General features: G+C 43.6%; 1 protein-coding gene across 1 annotated transcript in view; it reads left to right on the top strand.

Moving 5' to 3' along the window:
• The window catches only part of LOC132468277 (solute carrier family 12 member 2-like), a 97,069-nt gene that overhangs the window by 73,849 nt on the left and 2,071 nt on the right, over positions 1–21,149 (top strand). Inside the window, exons 18-25 of the mRNA XM_060066003.1 lie at positions 7,724–7,830; positions 15,067–15,146; positions 15,237–15,374; positions 15,548–15,661; positions 15,920–16,031; positions 16,130–16,216; positions 16,467–16,602; positions 17,134–17,201. Coding sequence (XP_059921986.1) covers positions 7,724–7,830; positions 15,067–15,146; positions 15,237–15,374; positions 15,548–15,661; positions 15,920–16,031; positions 16,130–16,216; positions 16,467–16,602; positions 17,134–17,201 — 842 coding nt within the window. The remainder of the gene's footprint in view (positions 1–7,723; positions 7,831–15,066; positions 15,147–15,236; positions 15,375–15,547; positions 15,662–15,919; positions 16,032–16,129; positions 16,217–16,466; positions 16,603–17,133; positions 17,202–21,149) is intronic.

A 21,149-nucleotide genomic window follows, 5' to 3' on the forward strand; every position in this document is an offset into this window, starting at 1 on the left:
GCGATACTTTCCGTACACTGCTCTTCTCTCCCTCCGCCTGGACACGCCTCCACCTCTCTCTCTGCTTCCTGCCTCTCATCCGCATTACGGGCTGTCCTTTGAAGTGCCAGTCCCCACGTCTCTCCCGTCTCTGAGACCCTCCTTTGTCTCTTTGTTCAGGCCACTTCAATGTGGCTACACAGGCACCATGGAGGCCACCACTCTGGTGCTGTTGGTCCTGCTGGACTGTCTCCTTGTGTCGTCCAGCAGACCGTTCCGTAGCTCTTCAGGTGGGCCTCCCATGGTCTGTAACTTCATAAAGTCTGATGAAGAGGAGTCGTGACGTGGGGTATTTGCACTGTATTGGGCCACTGGTCGGGCTGAAAGCAGGAGAAGGAGGAGCGTTGTCCAGGTCCGGATCTATTTGAACAAAACTCGATGCAGATGGGTTATCTTTCTCCCCACCCCTTTCCTTATCTTGTCTTGCCTTACGTTCTTATCTATCTCTTCTCCTTCCATAACACATACTTCTTCCAATCTCTCTCATACGTTCATTAATTCACCTTCTTGCCATCTGGCCATAAAACAAAATATCATAATATAAAAAATCTGCATTTTCAATATTAGGCAACACACTTCTGTTGTCCCCGTCACGTTGTTAGTCGGGGGTCAGTCGGGGTTAGTCTGGGTCAGTCGGGGTGGTCATGGCTGTGTGATATGGTTGACCATTAAAATGGTTGTGTTAGATTGTAATAATCGAGTATCCACTGTCTACAATAGCCCGTTGTTTAAAATAACCATATCTAATATTAAATTTAGCTGATTAGCTCGCGTAAGGCTGGTGAGAACCATACAACAATAATTTGGATGTGGTGCTTGTGTGCGTTGTGACGCTGAGACCATTTTGCGCGTTGGTTGTGTTATGTGTCATGGTGCTCATACCTCCCCCCTGGACCTGTCCTGCTCCTGCGTCCCATCAATGCGAATGCCCCCTTCCACCTCTGCCTCTTGGATGATTCACAGTCACTTCACGGGAAGGTGCGAACTGCCAGCCGGCCCTTCCATTGTTTTTGTCGATTCTTTTGGGAGAATCGTTGAACCAAGGATCCATGACGCCACAACGAAAGCAGGCCTGCCTCTGTGCTTCCCCACTTTCCTGTGGTCGTCCTTGCCGTCCGGCACCTCCACGAACATTATATCAGCTTGGTCTCTCCCGGGAATGTCGCCTTGAATACGACCCCCCCGTAGGCCCAGTTTGACTTGGCGTGGTTCGTCGATGGGTGATGGGCCATTTCCAGAATGGCTGCAGCGAGGGATTCCCCTCCCACTGCAGATGGGTCCGGGAGACATTCTGCTATGTCCTTAATGTCACTGGGTCTCCATGCACGGAAAACGTATGCCGGACTGCCTTAACCCCTGTTGCCCTGTTAGCGGGTGCCTCCTTTGCCGTGAGGTCTGGATAGAGGTTGAATGATGGGGCGGCGGCCTAGCTGGGCGTTGTCGTCATACGGTGGAGGTGAAGGGGGATTCGCACGCGGTCCGCCGGTGCAGTCCAGGTCCGGGTCTACATCTCGGGTGAAATCGAGATTAAAAATTCCTACACTCTCTACGCTCTCTGTCCCTGGCTGATTTTTTTTTTCCTCTATCCTGGCCCCAACAACCGTTTAAGCTAAAACGTTTAAGCCCAGTTTATACCAATATTTCACTGTTTCTCCCGATTTATTATACATTTTTAGATCCATACACACCATTAGTTATTATTTAACAAATTATCTAATATCGCCGAAACCTCCTTGTTACTACACACATATACATATATTTATTAATGAATGCCTATTATTATTATTTATTTATATATGACCCCAACAGCGCTTAACGGGTTTCCCTTTACCGTTTCTTTTGACAGACCCTCCTGCCCTTTCTGTTACATATATAACCATATATATATTGACGGAACTTTACCGGAGTTGCTTTACCGTATGTTCCTATAACAAAGTTCGAACGTGGCCGATTTGTTTGAATATACGTTCCCAAAACAGTATATACCGTTTTCGTAACGGATTTATTGTAGCTTAAACAAGTATTGTGATCTCACCTGCTCGAATTCTTTTTCCTTTGGATACCGTACTGAAGAACCACTAGTTTATCCCCCACAGGCACCCCCTCCTCGTCCCCATTAGTCTGGTTACAGTCACCTGGAGGCGAGGTAGAGCTTTGGGACTGAGACCGAATCCTCAGACCTGTCTTGGCAGACACCTAGGGATTTTTCACGGGATCTTCAGGTTAAATATCCCGGACGAGCCCCCAAATTGTCGTGGCAATTTCTGTATCAGATATTGCGTCTAAGCAGATGAGATATTTAGATGCAAAAAGCACACAATACTGTTGACAATTAGTGGTTACATATATTTGTAATAAAAGTACGAACAAAGATACATCACAACATGCATCAACAAACAACATAACAGGCATACATTACAATAATCGGAGGCCTCAGATGGGAGCTCCTCTTTGCGTGTTACTTCATTCTCTGAAGGTACGCTCAGACAAGTCCACTGAGTCTTCCAATCAATGAGTTCTTATTCACTTCGTTTGGGTCCTGAAGGGGGTGGTCCCCCAATACTAAAAGTCTTTGTTCAGATTGTTATCTTTACATTTGAAGCTCCCCCCCCCGAGGCTAAGGTGGGGTCGGCGGCCGTGCCATGTAACTCTCTGACTTTGTTTACGCTAGCCAGAGTGTCGGAACAGGCCCATACTTCAAAGCATTGCTTGGGAGATGACACACGAGAAGATAGGAACAGGCAGGCAATAAAATGCATCACACGACTCTCGAACGTTCACACTTTAAATGACCCAAAAGGAGAGCAGAAGGCAGACACTATATAAAATTACACAGAATAGCAACAAAACTTAAATTCATATAGACCTAAACAATACAACATGTAGATTTTCCATCACAGATGCAAGGTTTTTTCTTTCATTTTGGACTGCACACACATCGCGAGTGACGGATACTCGCACAATGTACACACATCACTGTCTTTACAATTTCTAGGCAACCGAAGTTTAAAGATTGTCAAGTGGTTAACTCTTGAATCGCATGTACTAAGACCTGATGGGTTAGTGGTCAGAGAACAACTCATTAACGCGGGGATAAGGGGTTTGATTCCTTAATGAAGCTAGCATTTTTCTTTCATATTGGACTGGATGTTTGTATGCCATTTTGCGTAACTTGTAGTTTATGATGAAGAAATGTTACTGGGGTTAAGGTTAGGGTAACGCTAAGGATAAGACACAAAGTGTTTTTGCAACACAATATTTCTTACAATAACAAAGTCCAAAGTTTTGATGACTCCAGTAGGAAACTTAAGATACCTAGAGAAATGCGTGAGTGCTCACAAAACATCAATAAGTCAGCAGTGTGGTACAGGGTGATCATTTCTGATATACAGTACAAAAGCTGAAACTATTAGCCAGGAGTGGGAAAGATCAGGCGCAGACGCAGACGTGGGAAGCAGCGCACCAACACACAGTTGCCTGTTGCAAAATGGTTCAGAGTTTAATAGAAATAGTTAGGGTTAGCTGGTATGGCGTTATCTGGTATGGCTATAGTCTAATGTTAGCTTAGTTTGTGTTGTTTCGTCATGTTAATCGCTAGTAATAGTAAGTCATTTGTAGAAATATAGCCCATCATCACAGACTGTAGGAATGTCACCCACCCTCCATCGCGTACGACACTGACGCTCGTAATCTGTAGTGCAAGGGAGTTCGTGCACACTGCACAGATCCCTGAGACAAACGGCTACGCGCACACATGCAAACCCATAGCGAGTGACGTAGGACGTAAAGTCCCGCCCAGGTCGAAGTGGCGTCGATTTAGAGAGTCCCGTCCGTGTTTACAGGAAGTCCACACAAGTCGATTGCCGAATGCGCCGGAGTTCAGTTCAAGGAGGAAAGTTTTGGAATTTATAATTTATATAATATATATTTATAAATAATATATAGCAAGTGTTGACACGTAAATTAAAGGAATTGCATATTTAAGTTACAGTTACAAAATAATTGTTCGCTACAATCAAGCATGGCACGTTGTTGACGGAAGATGCACTGCACACGTGATTGACGCATAGAGTGAAGGACAGCTCAAGCACCTGAGAAGACGACCCATCCACAGCTTGAAGTCAAGAGAGGGATGGTTCGTGTTGGTGTTCTCCCCGGCTGCGGAAAAAAAATGAAAAGTTACACTCCAGAAACTTTCCATAGACTGCCATTGCGGTACAATGACCGATCTCTGGTAGACCAGTGGCTTATTGTTCCGAATATGGACATTGAGACGCCAATCAAGACGCTAATGCAGAAGGATCACCGTGTCTGCATTGCTCATTTTGATAAGGACAACTTCATCATTCCCAAAAGAGCTGCTGACCCAAAGAACCCAAAAGGAGTTTCATTGAAGAGGAATGCAATCCCTCGAGTGCGGCAAGTGGCTACGGATAGACTTGAGGTAAAGTTGTTCGCTTATTTTTCGTGTTATATTATTGTTCACAATTGGTGTGGGGGAGAATGCGTCAAGAATCAAAGTTATAAGCCCTAAATTCATTCGAGGAAGTGAAAGATGATCTTGTGAGTTGTCCAGGTAGGTTAACCTCGATTTATTGTGTATAAGGATTTGTATGGCGACACATTAGTGCCATAATTCACTAATGTGATAAAAGATGCATTCGGGCGTATTATATTATTCCCCACGCGTAGATATTAACTGCGAGCGCGAAAATGATCTCTGCGCGCGCGCAAATAACCTCTGCGCGCGCAAAACAGCCTCTCGCGCGCGCAAATTACCTCAGCGCGCGCAAAACAGCCTCTCGCGCGTAACAGCCTCTCGCGAAAGATGTTTTTACGCTCGCTCGAATTTAATTTTGGCACTATGGGGGAAGCGCGATATTTGATTGACAGCCCTCCTCAGCCCTCCTCTCATTCAATTCTGAATTGTACAGTAAATGGCTGAAACAATAGTTACGTATTGTAACTCCAGATTTTATGAGTATAGGTGCAGCCTTTTCAGTGTCGGCCTCATTGTCCTTTAAATAGCTGAAGAAAAGCTGTTTATTGGGAGCAGAACGTCTGCCGGCGCCCGACTATATCTATTGCACATTTTTCAGTGCTACGGCTCACGCCTAGGGATAACCCAATAGCGATAGCCTTAAAAGGCTGCGCCTATACGCATAGAATCTAGAGTTACAATACGTAACTATCGTTTCAGCCATTTTACTGTACAATTCAGAATTGAATGAGAGGAAGGCTGAGGAGGGCTGTCAATCAAATATCGCGCTTCAGAAACGGCCAATCATAGGAAAGCCCACCCTGCCTTGGTTCCCTCCCCCATAGTGCCAAAATTAAATTCGAGCGAGCGTAAAAACATCTTTCGCAAGAGGCTGTTACGCGCGAGAGGCTGTTACGCGCGAGAGGCTGTTTTGCGCGCGCTGAGGTAATTTGCGCGCGCGAGAGGCTGTTTTGCGCGCGCAGAGGTTATTTGCGCGCGCGCAGAGGTCATTTGCGCGCTCGCAGTTAATATCCACGCGTGTGGAATAATATAATACGCCCAAATGCATCTTTTATCACATTAGTGAATTATGGCACTAATGTGTCGCCATAGATTTGTGGTGGGAATTTACGGACCACGTCAATCATTTTCCGTTTTCGTTTTGTTTTCAACCGGGTAGAATAAAGTCATCAGAACGTTTAACAATTGCGGTCATATTTGTGTAAAAAAGGTACAAGACCATACAACAAACAATTAAACAAACATTGCAAGGAGAACTCCATTGCATTGGCTAAAGCCAGCAATTCACATTGCCAAGACAGCATTGCCCCCCAATACTACCTTACCATTTGGTTAATAAAATGGTAATCTATCAGTGGAAGCTGATAATGGGCTTCTCCTTGCAACGTTTGTTTTATTGTTTGTTGTATGGTCTTGTACCGTTTTTACACAAATACGACCGCAATTGTTAAACGTTCTGATGACTTTATTCTACCCGGTTGAAAACAGAAAACGAAAACGGAAAACGATTGACGTGGTCCGTAAATTCCCACCACAAATCCTTATGCACAATAAATCGAGGTTAACCTACCTGGACAACTCACTCACAAGATCATCTTTCACTTCCTCGAATGAAGTTAGGGCTTATAACTTTGATTCTTGACGCATTCTCCCCCACACCAATTGTGAACAATAATATAACACGAAAAATAAGCGAACAACTTTACCTCAAGTCTATCCGTAGCCACTTGCCGCACTCGAGGGATTGCATTCATCTTCAATGAAACTCCTTTTGGGTTCTTTGGGTCAGCAGCTCTTTTGGGCATGATGAAGTTGTCCTTATCAAAATGAGCAATGCAGACACAGTGATCCTTCTGCATTAGCGTCTTGATTGGCGTCTCAATGTCCATATTCAGAACAATAAGCCACTGGTCTACCAGAGATCAGTCATTGTACCTCAATGGCAGTCTATGGAAAGTTTCCAACACGAACCATCTCTCTTGACTTCAAGCTGTGGATGGGTCGTCTTCTCAGGTGCTTGAGCTGTCCTTCACTCTATGCGTCAATCACGTGTGCAGTGCGTCTTCCGTCAACAACGTGCCATGCTTGATTGTAGCGAACAATTATTTTGTAACTGTAACTTACATATGCAATTCCTTTAATTTACGTGTCAACACTTGCTATATATTATTTATAAATATATATTATATAAATTATAAATTCCAAAACTTTCCCCCTTGAACTGAACTCCGGCGCATTCGGCAATCGACTTGTGTGGACTTCCTGTAAACACGGACCTACCGGTAATCCTTGTTAAACTGTCTTTTTAAATAAACTCCGGGTTTGCAAACTAAGTTGTTTGTGCTTCGTTTTATGTGTAGGGACCCTAGTCATGCTACTGCAGAGGTTTGGTGCTATTTAGTGGTTCAAAAATGTGGATTTAGAAGCGAAACACTATGCCCCAAGTCAACAACATGGACGCCAAACATTGCGCCCGGCAAACTATAATACTCGATTTTCAATGAAAAAGGTACCTGGAAGGCTTATTTGATGGGTTTTAATGCCAAAACAAAGATCCTGGGTTCAATTTGCGCCGGAATTACACTTTAAGCCTCTCAGAGTTGAAAATCAGTCCTTTGTCCTAAATCGATCCTGATTGCAATTATGTCAACACTCTTGGACACTTACGTTGTCGACACAATGCAGTCACCTTCCGGCAACTCCTAACTGTAGTCCTCTTGGGCACTCTTAACTCTCCTCTGACTCATTAGTGATCTTAAGACATGGTTCTACTGGTGGACGATGGGAAATGCCCAGTACAACCATACACCTTTACTGGTGGACAATGGGAGCCTCCCAGTACATACAGTCTTCTTCTGTTTATACCGGCCGCTGTCCAGTACAACCAAATGCCTCTGCTGGATGACGCTGGGAGTTGTGCGATACAACCACAAATTTTACTGGTGGACACTGGGAATGGCCCAGTACAAATAAATACATCAACTGGTGCTCACTGAGAGCTGACGAGTACAACTACCTACCTTTACAGGTGGACACTGGGAGCTGCCCAGTACAATCCCAGTCTTCGCCAGGTATCTCCTGGGAGTTGACCACTTATACCCCAGTACAACCCTAGTAAGCTGGTTGAGTGTTATGGGAGGCTGAGGGATGGTTGGTTATTGGTAACTGATTGTGTCTCTCCAGGCTACAGGTCTAGGCCGACTACGACCCAACACACTGGTCCTGGGCTTCAAGACCAACTGGAGCGATGGACACATGAGGGACGTGGACATCTACATCAACACAATACAGTAAAACCCCTTATCTTAGATGTAGCCAAGCCAGTCAAAGTTGATCCTTAGTGACCACCGTATGGGAGGTGTGCTATATGGGTTGGCAATGTTGTTGTTCCAGGTCTACAATAATGTGGTTGCTATTGAAGCTCTGGGCTGTCTACCGAGCACCAAGCTGGGGAGCCGTTTGCGGATTTATGGACTGCTTCTGTTCTAGGGACAAATCTTTGCATATTTAAAGGGGACCTATTATGGTTTTTCGACTTTTATGACCTATAAACGTTGTTATAATGATTGATAGTCATGTTTAACCATACTTAAAGGGGTAGTTCGGAATTTTGGACATAGGGCCTGATTCCCAAGTGAGCATTGGTATTCTATGTCACTGGAGACAGTTTAACACATTTCATACAGTCCTTCTAGTTGCAGAGTTCGTTCGTGCTAGGCTAGCGCAAGTCAACGGGCAATGCTAGCCTGCTATTAAAAACAGTCTTACCCACTCCACAGTACACCCGAGGTAAATCAATTATAACGACAGACTATAAATCTAAATGTCTGTTTATAGAATAATGTTAGAAATAAAACCAACCTTGCATTGCATTGCATTTTGAGGGAATTGCGGGGTCTCAGCAGCAGTGTTTATATTCCTGTACGTAGGCTACGGCAGCGGCGGACTGATACCTAGGTTACCTGCCGCTGTCATTGCTACAAACGCAGAGTACAGTGAACGAAGGAATTCTATAAGCGTATTCAATTAACAAGATATGCCCACGTTTGGAGGAGTTAGCGATGCATCTGCTTTTGAAGACGATTATGAGGAATTTGTTGTATCCAACGAACCGTACATGTACGAGCCGGTGTTTTGATGTCCAAGCCAGCACGCAGCAACAAGCCACAGTTGAGTCCTTTCTGGATCTCGCACTGGAAATTGGTGGAAACTTTGTGGTGCCCATCTGTACCGTTTATTTCTACAATTTCTAAAAGCACACTGAACCATCATGTTGCCTAGTCGTTCAATTGCGCTTCTGTCCCACGCTTCTCTGTTTACGTTCTTCTGTCGTGATTCGGTTACAAACCTAACCAGCGCATAGTAAAATTCCGCTTCTGCTGAGAGAGTAGTCCCTCGATGATTCATGCGATGCAAGGGTAGTTTTATTTCTAACATTATTCTATCAACACAGACATTTAAATCTATTGTCTGGCATTATAATTGATTTACCTCGGGTGTACTGTGGAGTGGGTAAGACTGTTTTTAATAGCAGGCTAGCATTGCCCGTTGACTTGCGCTAGCCTAGCACGAGCGAACTCTGCAACTAGAAGGACTGTATGAAATGTGTTGAAAACTGTCTCCAGTGATATAGAATACCAATGCTCACTTGGGAATCAGGCCCTATGTCCAAAATTCCGAACTACCCCTTTAAGTGTCGAATAATGACGTACATGAATTTCGACGTATTCCCTGCTGACAGTCTGGGGTGGCTGTGCAGATCGCTAAACACTCGGGACAACGTTTGCGATTCACTGGTTCACATTTCCAGGAAATCATCTACGTAGAGGCACTCCTGCCGCGCCCCCATATGCCTGGTCAAATCTGCCGCACGTGCGCTTCAAGGAAGGTAACCAATCACAACAGAGTTGTGTTGGCAGGAGGGGGGCGAGGGGGCGGAGAAGGACGTAACCGAGCGTTGACAGAGAAGGCTGAAATCGCCCAGATGAGGGGAAGAGTTTCCCGAAAATCGACATCGTTTTTTGTATATGGTTAAACATGACTATCAATTATAACAACGTTTATAGGTCATAAAAGCATAATAGGTCCCCTTTAACACATTGAGGCTACAATTGGGGAAGTGGGAAGGAGATGATACATCCCTTTGTTTTGTCTGTCATACTGCACCACCTTGAGAGAGCACACACCAGAGAAGGCATTTTAAAATGCGTTTTGGGATAAGAGTTGTAGGAAGAAGTCGCCATTTTATTCCCATGGTTACGACCCATTTGTGATTTATTCTTTTTAGGACTTTCAACGGTAATAGCGTTATAATTAGCGATGTTGTATATAAAATGTATAAATGTTCATAATTATTTTCCAAGAAGCTTAACCCTCCCCGGCATGTAAATCAACTAAGTGTCGGAGAAGCTGAACCCTCTTTCAGATGCCTCATATAGCCAATAAGGCAAGAATGTTTCACACACTTTTTAATCAAAGTGTAAAATAGCAAATTGCAGATGTAGCCCTAGTGGGGCATTAGAATATCTAGATATGGACTAGTGTCTAGGTTCGTAAGGAGGGAAGAATTAAATTACAACACAATGATCAACTGGAGCCACAGGTAACTATTAAATTGACTGTATTCTTGGTAGGAAAATTATAACAAATTGGATTTCAGTGCAATCAATAACATTCACCAATTTTTCACAATTTAGACCATAACATTAGGTCAGGAACAATTATCTTTAACCACCATAGAATAGCTGCAAAATGTCCTTTAGAAAAAATAAAATAGTTAAACAAAATAAATTCCTTGCAAGTGTTCCTTCTATACTTCGGTTCGGCCAGTTCAGCATGCGTTAGTCAAAAGGGGAAATGTCAAGTCAGAAGTCAAGGGTCATGTGTGGCGCTTCAGAGCGCTTTCACCTGAGATACTCAATTGATGCAGGTAAATGAAGGATATGCTCCTCCTGGGCACAGGTGATCTCGGTCCACTCCTTTGGATAAGGATGCATCTTCCCCCCTAGCTCGCCACCCCTTCGTCAAGGGGAATTCAATCCAGATCTCAAAGTGTTTCCAAGGACTCCAAAAAACCTAGCCTATATAAAAACAGGCTATTATACATGGGTCTTAGAATAACACTCTTTATGGCCTAATGGATATCAAAAACATACTGTTGAAACACAATAGGATTGCAGCAATGCAGAATTATCTTTTTAATAGAGCTGTCAAGCGATTAAAATATTTAATCGTGATTAATCGCATTAATGTCATAGTTAACTCACATTAATCGCGATTAATCGCAAATTCGTTTTCTATGCTAGATATCCCTTGATTTCTTTGTCCCATTAATTCTTCTCGTTTTAATTCTCTTATCAACATGGTGAAGTGCATCGGCTTGCCTTGTGCAAATGATTTTTTATTGATAACAACATTGGCATATACTGATCAAAACAGGAAGATACAAAAAAAGAGCCTATAGTGCAATTAAAATCTAAGCAGTCGTTTAGACTGCTTTGAACAAATGTCATTTGAACATAGCAGTCAGGCTACTGCTTCTTTGTTTTGAGCCAAAGAAAAAAAAAGATATATATATTTTTTTTTTTAATAAAAGATTTGCGTTAATCGCGCGATAAAAAATTTGACGCCGTTAAAATTGGTTTGCGTTAACGCCGTTAATAACGCGTTTAACTGACAGCTCTACTTTTTAACTATTTCATGAATTACAAATCATTTCAACTTTTTTAACCATGAAATATGATTAAATATGCCTTAAGGTACGAACACACCAAACGCGTACCCGCGTATAGACGCGTATAAAATCGGCAATTTTTCCATAGGGAACCATTGGTTTACGCGCGTACATGCGTTACATGAGTAAAAGCAACATTTTACTCGCGTTAGCGGCGTATGAGCTGCGTATATATACGCGCATACATATACGCGCGTACGCGAGGAGTTTAAAAAATTTAACTTTTTACGCTCATACGCGTGATGCTTCGCCGCGATAGCCAATCAGCGTGGAGCTTGACCCGACGTCACTGGCAGAGAGTAGTGACGCTTGCACAGAAGCATACGGCCGACATCTTTCTTTATTCTGGGTGGAAATAGTAACATAGTTACGCCATTAAATGAGTTTATGGAAACATTTTTAGCGAGAAATGTGCATTTTACTTTCATAATGTTCGCTCTGTGAATGTGAAGGATGTTTGGTTTGATAGTTATGACGAAGAGTGAACGCTCCGTTCACTTGCATGGACAGAGTCTCTGGTTGCTAAGCAACCTCAACGTCTTGGCGGACTATTTCTCTGCTGATCAACACTACGAATGCTGGAAACACACCAGACACACCATGTGAAGTTATTTAACCCGATTATTGTTATTTATATCCGAGATTATTTAATCTAACCTGATCCAAGCTCTATCATGCACCCAAACACGGCGGCGTTTGGGTTTCCTTCCTCGGACTCCTAAATCCAGCGCAGCCACAGGCGTGTAGCTGCGAACGTAGGACCATTTTTGACACAAAATGGTCAAGCAACATTTTAGCTGCGTTACGCGCGTACATCTTTACGCGGGTACGCGTTTGGTGTGTTCGTACCTTTAGGCCCCGTCCACACGAAGCTGATTTCATGGCGAAACCGCAAAGGTCTTGTACGGTTCGGCCTTCCATCCACATGAAGCCGGCGAATCCGCTGACCGAAACCGTAAACTTCTGAAACCACCCTCGGAGGTGGTTTCAAATCTACCCGGTTTCGTTTTGGATTTGTGTGGACGCCTGAAACCGACTGAAATCGTAAACCATGACGTCATTGCCCCACCCCTCGACCCTCTAGCCAATGACTGTTGAGCCCGCGGAGTCTCACCCTTTATGCGCATGCTCGCCTCCTCTTCTTATTTATTTTTCTTCTGGATTTCTGTAGCAGAAGCAGCGCCTCTTATGGGCCTGGAATGTGTACTACAGCGTTTCTACAGATCTACTCAGTTTCGCTTGACTTCGTCTTTACGGAGATACTCCGAAACCGGATAGATCGAAAACGTAAACGGTTTCGCCCGTTTCGGCTTCGTGTGGACGGGGCCTTCATTAACATGTTCCATAAAAACATCTTACAGGCTTCACCTCAACATATTAAATTCAAGGCTATATAAGTGCATCTAGAACAGTCTTTTTAATCATATGCTACATATACCATTAGCACAAGTATTGCATAACAGAACATACATGTTTGAGTTGTAAACATTAAACACCACAAAAGTAAAGTACAAACAAATTGAGCAGCAAAGTAAAATTGCTTAGCTTCCTATTTTCTATCAGCTTATCAGTGAAATAATGTGCTGCTTTTACTGTAGCTCAGAACAGTTAACACAGTCAGGTTCACACACAGCATCAGCGGTAAAATACAAGCATTCTTAATGAGCCGCGTGGTAAGACACGGGACTCTCTAAATCGACGCCACTTCGTCCTACGTCACTCGCTATGGGTGTGCATGTGTGCGCGTAGCTGTCACTCGCGATGGGTGTGCATGTGAGAAAGGTTTTGGCTTTTAGTGTCTATGGGTTGGTAATAACGGTTCTGATGATTTTTCTGATCGAAAAGTGGTCTTTTATTTCCATAATCTTTGTTCAGTGAACGCATAAACCCGTTTGTTAGTTAGCAGTTAAACAAAATGCGATCTCTTTGTTTACAGTTACCAATGACCAACTGATGATTGGGGGTTCGATTCCCTAGTGATGCAAGGTTTTTTCTTTCATTTTGGACTGCACACACATCGCGAGTGACGGATAGTCGCACAATGTACACACATCACTGTCTTTACAATTTTTAGGCAACCGAAGTTTAAAGATTGTCAAGTGGTTAACTCTTGAATCGCATGTACTAAGACCTGATGGGTTAGTGGTCAGAGAACAACTCATTAACGCGGGGGTAAGGGGTTTGATTCCTTAATGAAGCCAGCTTTTTTCTTTCATATTGGACTGGATGTTTGTATGCCATTTTGCGTAACTTGTAGTTTATGATGAAGAAATGTTACTGGGGTTAAGGTTAGGGTAATGGTAAGACACAAAGTGTTTTTGCAACACAATGTTTCTTACAATAACAAAGTCCAAAGTTTTGATGACTCCAGTAGGAAACTTAAGATACCTAGAGAAATGTGTGAGTGCTCACAAAACATCAACAAGTCAGCAGTGTGGTACAGGGTGATCATTTCTGATATACAGTAAAAAAGCTGAAACTATTAGCCAGGAGTGGGAAAGATGCAGACGCAGACGTGGGAAGCAATAAGACACACCAACACACAGTTGTCTGTTGCAAAATGGTTCAGAGTTTAATAGAAATAGTTAGGGTTAGCTGGTATGGCGTTATCTGGTATGGCTATAGTCTAATGTTAGCTTAGTTTGTGTTGTTTCGTCATGTTAATCGCTAGAAATTGTAAGTCATTTGTAGAAATATAGCCTATCATCACAGACTGTAGGAATGTCACCCACCCTCCATCCTTTGCCGTACCCGTTCCGGCCTCGTTCTCGGGACTCCTCCGTTGGGGTACCGAAAACGAGACGAGACGCCTGAAAGGGTCCCGGGAAATTCTAGCTACACACCCCCTCCGTTGATTGGTCGACAGAATCATCACTTCCGGGTGATGTGGGGATAAAAACAAACAAACAGTAGCTTTGAGGTATTATTCTTTACAATTTGTTCGCTTGCTTGGGCGAACAAGGAGGTGGAGACGTTCGTCTGCATTCTTGGGGAGGAAGACGTTGTTTACGATGTTTACGTAGCTGCCGCGGCGATCGACATCCGGCCTACCACAAAGGGTACTGTCAACAGTGGAAACGCGACCTTGGAACTGAGCTGGGCTATACCGCCCCCTCCCTACCGCACCTTTGCGATCCGATACGTTCCGCACCCTGCAGTGGAAACGCGGCATAAGACACAGCATGGCTAGCACAGTTAGCAATGAGCATTAGCTTCTAGCTTCATGAACTTTCCAAGACTCGGCCGAAAACAATAAACAAAACAATTCCCTCTCTCTTACTTCGGGTTTGTTTCCCTTCAACTCCACTCAGTTTTTATATAGTTGAATAACTGACTCTCTATAGTTGACTCATTTTCTCGGCTCGTTTTCACTCGTCTGCTTGTGTTAGCGTTCTAGCTGCGCATGGATGGCCGACAGCACGTGAAGGGGCGGGGCTTACTTCCCTCTAACCATTGGGAGGTCTGTATTCTTTGATACAGCCAATAAGACTCCAGTATGAGCAAAATCACTGATTGACAGCTTAATAACCCAACAGGTAAACAATATAAGGCTTAAGGGAATATAACAGACAAAGAACAGAGGGGAAACTTTATGAGAAATAAGGGGATAATATGGGAAATAAAATAATATATCAGGGCCCAATTTCCAACTGGGTTACACAGATGAGGGGGATAATGATAAGTTGGTGTGCAATGTGCATTCTTTAATGCATCCATGTTTGGGAGATGTTAGCATCAGCTGTCCGAGAGGCTAAAATACTCTGATCCATTAATGCATCCTGTTCTATTTCAGCGATGCTTTTGACCTCCAGTTTGGAGTGGTCATCCTCCGGCTTCAGGACGGACTGGACATCTCTCACATCCCGGGCCAAGGTAGACAAAGACATAGAGGGGGAGACCATTGATCAATTGATCCACATGTCAATTGATTCATTTCTGTGTATTGATTGGTCCTCATCCCAGATGATTCATCCTTGGAAAAGCCAGCTGGGACCGTTGCCAAGGAGATGCCGGTGACTGTAAGCGTGGCTAAAGACTCAGACTCAGACTCCTGCCCCTCCAAGACCACCAGCCTCCAGAACAGCCCTATGATCAGCAGAGGTAAGAGAGACTGACAGAGAGAGAGAGATCATTAAGTAACCCATCACCTCACCAAAATGGTTCAAGCCATTCAAAATTCTTAGTGGTGTTTGGAGGAAGAAGGTCTCTGAAGTCACCATGTGCTCTCCTGGTGTTTGGAGGTAGAAGGTCTAAAGCCACCATGTGTTCTCCAGACATCAAGTCACCTCTTAGCCTCAGAGACCAACGACTACTGGACACCAGCCAGCAGTTCAGGAAGAAGCAAGGCAAAGGAACCATTGACGTCTGGTGGCTGTTTGACGACGGAGGTGACTGCCCAATGTTCTCAAGCAAACCCGAAACAAGACCCTTCATCGTCCCTTTTGCAAACCCTTTACAAGCCCTCTTTACAATCCCATTTATTTAAGGTCCTTTATGCTACTTATTAGAAATATATATTTTCCTCTTGGGATTAGCCTGGTAACCTGAAAGCATAATTTGTATAAAGGCCAACAAAAAGTGATAAAGCTGAATAAACCACCACCCTCTCTGACCTGTGTTGTGCTGTTTGGTCTGGAACCCTGCAGGTCTAACACTGTTGATTCCATACCTGTTGACCAATAAGAAGAAGTGGGGCGACTGCAGGATCCGTGTTTTTATTGGTGGAAAGATCAACCGCATCGACCATGACCGGCGAGCGTGAGTCCAGCCAAGGTTCCTCTTGTTCTGCATCAAGAAAAACGCTCGTCCAGAATTTGAGAATTGAGAATGTTTCTTGTGGTTCTATGTTCTATCAGAATGGCCACCCTTCTAAGCCGCTTCAGAATTGACTTCTCTGACATCAATGTTCTGGGAGACATCAACACCAAACCCAAAAAACACAAGTAGGAGTCCAGTCCAGCCTAATCAAGTTGTGTCCAGTCTAGTCCACTCCAGTCTAATCCAGTTGTGTCCAGTCTAATCCAGTATAATTTAATCCATTATATTCTAATCTAGTCAAGGCAAGTCCAGTTCTTCTGCACCAAAGACTTTTTTACCGTGAAGATAGAATATTAATGTGTTGATGCTTCATAGTGATTATATTAACTTATAACTGATCTGCTTTGTTACCTGTTACCTGATGCTGTGTTCCAGTAAACTTAGCTTCAAGGAGCTGATTGAGCCCTACAGGCTGAAGGAGGACGACATGGAGCAGGCTGAAGCCGAGCACCTTAAGGCTCTGGAGCCCTGGAGGATCAGCGACAATGAGCTGGAGCTGTACAGGGCCAAGGTCAGACCACATACCGGCCATATACTGTACCACTCTCTAGCTCTGTAAGGCCGTGATCAGACCACATGCTCTACCAATCTCTAGCTGTACAGGGCCAAGGTCAGACCACTTAATTTACCACCCTTATACTGTACCACTCTCAAGCTCTGTAAGGTTAAGGTCAGACCACATACTGTACCACCCACATACTGTACCACCCACATACTGTACCACTCTCTAGCTCTGTAAGGCCAAGGTCAGACCGCATACTGTACCACCCAAATACTGTACCACCCACATACTGTACCATTTTCTAGCTCTGTAAGGCCAAGGTCAGACCACATACTGTACCACCGACATACTGCACCACTCTCTAGCTCTGTAAGGCCAAGTTCAGACTACATACTTTACCGCTCACTAGCTCGACAAGGCCAAGGTCAGACCACATACTGTGTACCACCCATATACTGTACCACCCCATAGCTCTATGGTCTGACCACATCCATCCATATATCGTTCTGGTTTCTAACTGGAGGTTGTTTTCCTTTTCAGACCAACCGGCAGATCCGACTGAACGAGCTGCTCAAGGAACATTCAAGCTCAGCCAAACTAATCGTCATGTAAGACAAGAACATTTAGGGCCCTATCTTGCATCCAGCGCAATTGACTTTCTACACCGACGCATGTATCTTTGCTAGTTTGCTAGTAGTAGGCTATGCCATGCGTTAAAATAATAATAATAACAATGATGTACTCGAGCAAAGTAGGCTATATCCCAGCCATCCAAAACAATATCTTGTTTTAGGATAAATAATAACGTTGGTTAAATTATTTGGGAAAGAACAGCTGATACAGCGGTAATAAGAAGTATTTAAATCAATGCATCTGCAAACACCATACAGCAAACACAGATTTTCTTGACACAGACATCGTGTACAAGCCCATAACTTTTAGGAATGATGAGTATTTGATTGTGACAAAACATTGTTTTATCGCGAGTGTTAAAAAGAATGAATGAATGCAGGTGCGTGTGTGTGCATCCATCTGTTTAAACAGAGGCAAACTAAACACGTAATGCATAATATAGTCCATGGCAATTTACATTGACAGGGGGGGACATGGACCGCATATCATATGTGTGTTAAGTTTTCTTTACCGCAAATTACGTGACGACTCAGTATATCGGAAGTGGTAGAAGAAAAACGCGATTCCATGTGTGAATTAGGACATATTATTTGGGCATAAACTGAGCCATTTGAAGTTTGAAATTCATGTGGTCATGCATCTGTCTCATCGGAGACTGTAAACGCACCGTCAAAATATCAACTCGTCAGGTTCAAATGCGCTCATGGCTCATAAAAGGGATGGGAGATGGCACTCTCATTGGTTTATTGCACGTTACGCCCAAACTACACCTATGGGTAATTAGGCTACTTCAGGGCAACCTTTTTTAGATTTGCGTCGGGCGCAAAGGGTAATTTATCCGCTGGTATAATAGCAACAGCGGCAGAGTACCGCCCACAAAGCTACTTAAGTTTTGAGCTTCCCACTTGCGTTTCAGACAAAAAAAGCCCTAAAATAGGGACCTTAAGACAGAAACAAAAGGCAAACTCAATGCTCCATCATGGGAAAGATTATTTTTGTGTTTACATTTTCAAAGTAAAAATAAATTTGCCATATGTGTAAAGATCCCATGGCATGACAATTTCTGAGATTTTCTAACATTAATATGAGTTCCCCTAGCCTACCTATGCTCCCCAGGTAGCTAGAAATTCCATTGGTTGTAAAACAAGCACTAGGCATTCTGCTCCGCCTTTGAAAAAACGAAGCTCAGACACGCCATTTTGGAATTTTCCCCGTATGTCGTCATAAGGGGAGATGCCACCTCCCCTTTCTTTGCGTTGCCAGCCCAGAGAATTTGGCCCGCCAATGAGCTACGACCGTGCGTGTGTGTGTGTGTGTGTGTGTGTGTGTGTGTGTGTGTGTGTGTTTGTGTGTGATTACACACACTGTAACGCAAGTTACAGTGTGCTGATGGTGTTATGGCGCATAACAAGTCGGTTCTTTGACGTCTCTGGTATTTCCACAACGAGCCTGTATTTGGGGTTATCTCAGCCATCTTTGAGCCCCGTTGCCCGCTGCCGTGAGGCACCACCACCAGCTTTTGACTGTGATAATATGTATTAGATGATGTCAGTGTTTCCCACAGAAATTTTGGAGACTATGGGGTAGGGATGCACCGATCCGATATTTGTATCGGTATCGGTACCGATATTGAAGACATTTCTAGATCGGGTATCGGTGACAAATGGGCCGATCCATATTTAAAAAAAAAATATATATATATATATATATTTATTTTTTTACGTTTATGTACATACTTGAATCCTATTCCTACTACCTTGCTGCTTTGATAATTGAATTTCCCACGAAAATGTTCTCACGGGATTAATAAAAGTGTATCTATCTATCTATTGGCTGATCTATTCAGTTTCTATGCTGTGCGCTGTGAGTGACGTCATAAACAAGCAACACGCCGTGCGGAGCCTACAGTGATTGCAAAATGGAGCGAGCAAAAGGATCTGCTATCTGGAGCTATTTCACTTTACCTAAGCCAGCAAGCTCCACGGCTACATGCAACATATGCAAAGTAAATGTCCCGAGGGGTGGTACTAAACCTTCTAGCTTTAATACCACAAACCTTATAAAGCACCTCCAAAAATTCAAGTCTCATGATCCCAGTCTTTTCCCCTCAATGAAACTTACAGTTTGTAGCCATAATTTCACAGTTTGTAGCCATAATTTTTTTTTGTTATTATGATAACCGTTCTGCTGTTGGTGTTATGGCACATAACACATCAGACTCTCATCTCTGGTGTTTCCACAACGAGACTTGTAGTGGGGGTTATCTCAGCCATGGTTAAGAAGGAATTGGGGGAAAGGAACTTTGGCCTTGACTCCCCGAAGTACATGTACGTGGAGGAGAAAGGGATTGTTGCTCGCGAATGTCACCCACTTGAGCCCCGCTGCCCACTGCCGAGGGACCACCGCCTTGGCGCTGCCCGCTGCAGGAGGCGGTGGTGCCTAAATGCTGCCCGCTGCAGAGGCGGTGGTCCCTCGGCAGAGAGGCTCCAGCGGGAGACAATCGCGGCAACAATCCCTTTCTCCTCCATGTCGTGGTTCAGTCTACTTCCGATCGATGTGGACGTGGAAGAACCAGAGACGTCGGAGTACCCGACCCAGTCGTTTGAGATTCATGATATTGTCTGGAGGCGCACACAGCTTTTGGCCATCATAATATATATTATATGATATAGATATCTACGTATAATATGATATTATTTAGATATAGGGCTCCAGGACTCCCACCGGAGCACCCGGAGTGTTCTAGAATATTTATAGAACACAGCCAAAGGCTGTTTCGCGCCTCGCCATTGCGATACATCCATTGTAAACAGAGCGCATGGTACCGTGGAAGCATGCTGCCCCACCCTACTCCTTGACCCGCCTCTATCCTCCTCATTTGCATTAAAGCTACAGACACCGAAACGACGTGTTTGGGGAAAAGCTCAATGTGCGACTGGCTCGTAGTGGCTGTAATTCTGCACCACAGCGAATTTTCTGGAACGTCTTCAAATACTGTGTTAGGGGCCCACTAATATCTTTATTAAAGCATCCGAAAAGTAGCATGCCATGGGACCTTTAAGAAAGCTTTATTACGAAGTGTTAAAATTTGATAAATATCCATCCTTTTTCTTGCATTAACATTGTTTTTCTTGGATTAAGCCTATGGATCTGGTGCTGGTCTGTTGCATTTGCTTCAGTAAACCAGTTACCGTAATGCTGTGCACTGGAAAATGTATTTCTAATGAATTAAAAAAAAGATTTAACTACGCATCGTCAAATAATGGATTTTCCTGGCGACTAGGAGTTGACTTGGAATTTCAGAGTCGATTACATTCATAGTTCTTACTAAGATTATAACATTTAGCAATCATTGGCAATCATTATCTACGATTTTACCAAAAATGGGTAAGCTTTCACTCTTTTAATTTAAACTGTACAAAGATACATCACCAGTTTAGCTCATGATCTGGACATGGCTCGCGTTTACTTTAAGAATGATTTTACGAGTAGAAATAATAAATTCCTTTAACTAACTGACCAGTAGGTGAACGGAGGCTTGCCTGAGCTCGTAGATTGAGGGCACTGGAGTGCGAGGTCCGTGGATGGAGGCAATAACAATTATAACTTAATGTTTATCATAATTATTATTACATTTTATTAAGAAGCAGACAATGGAAGTGGTGTGAGTAGATATAATTCACATGAAATGTGCAAATTAAATAGTTCTGAAATAAGATATGTTTTTACCATTAGTGGTCTGGAAGTGGAAGTGGTCCTCGAGCTTGGCTACTTTGGGCTTGTGACTGCTCTCTTCCGTGGTCTGTGTAGTATAAAACGTCTTGACTCACGCTAATTGTTCCCGCTTTCCGCTCGGTCTTGTCGCCGAAAACTTGTTTGACCACCAATTTCATATCAGCAAAAGTATGTATTCCACATTCAGT

Source organism: Gadus macrocephalus, chromosome 11 (genome assembly GCF_031168955.1).
Source record: "Gadus macrocephalus chromosome 11, ASM3116895v1".
In the NCBI taxonomy this organism is placed as follows: Eukaryota; Metazoa; Chordata; class Actinopteri; order Gadiformes; family Gadidae; genus Gadus; species Gadus macrocephalus.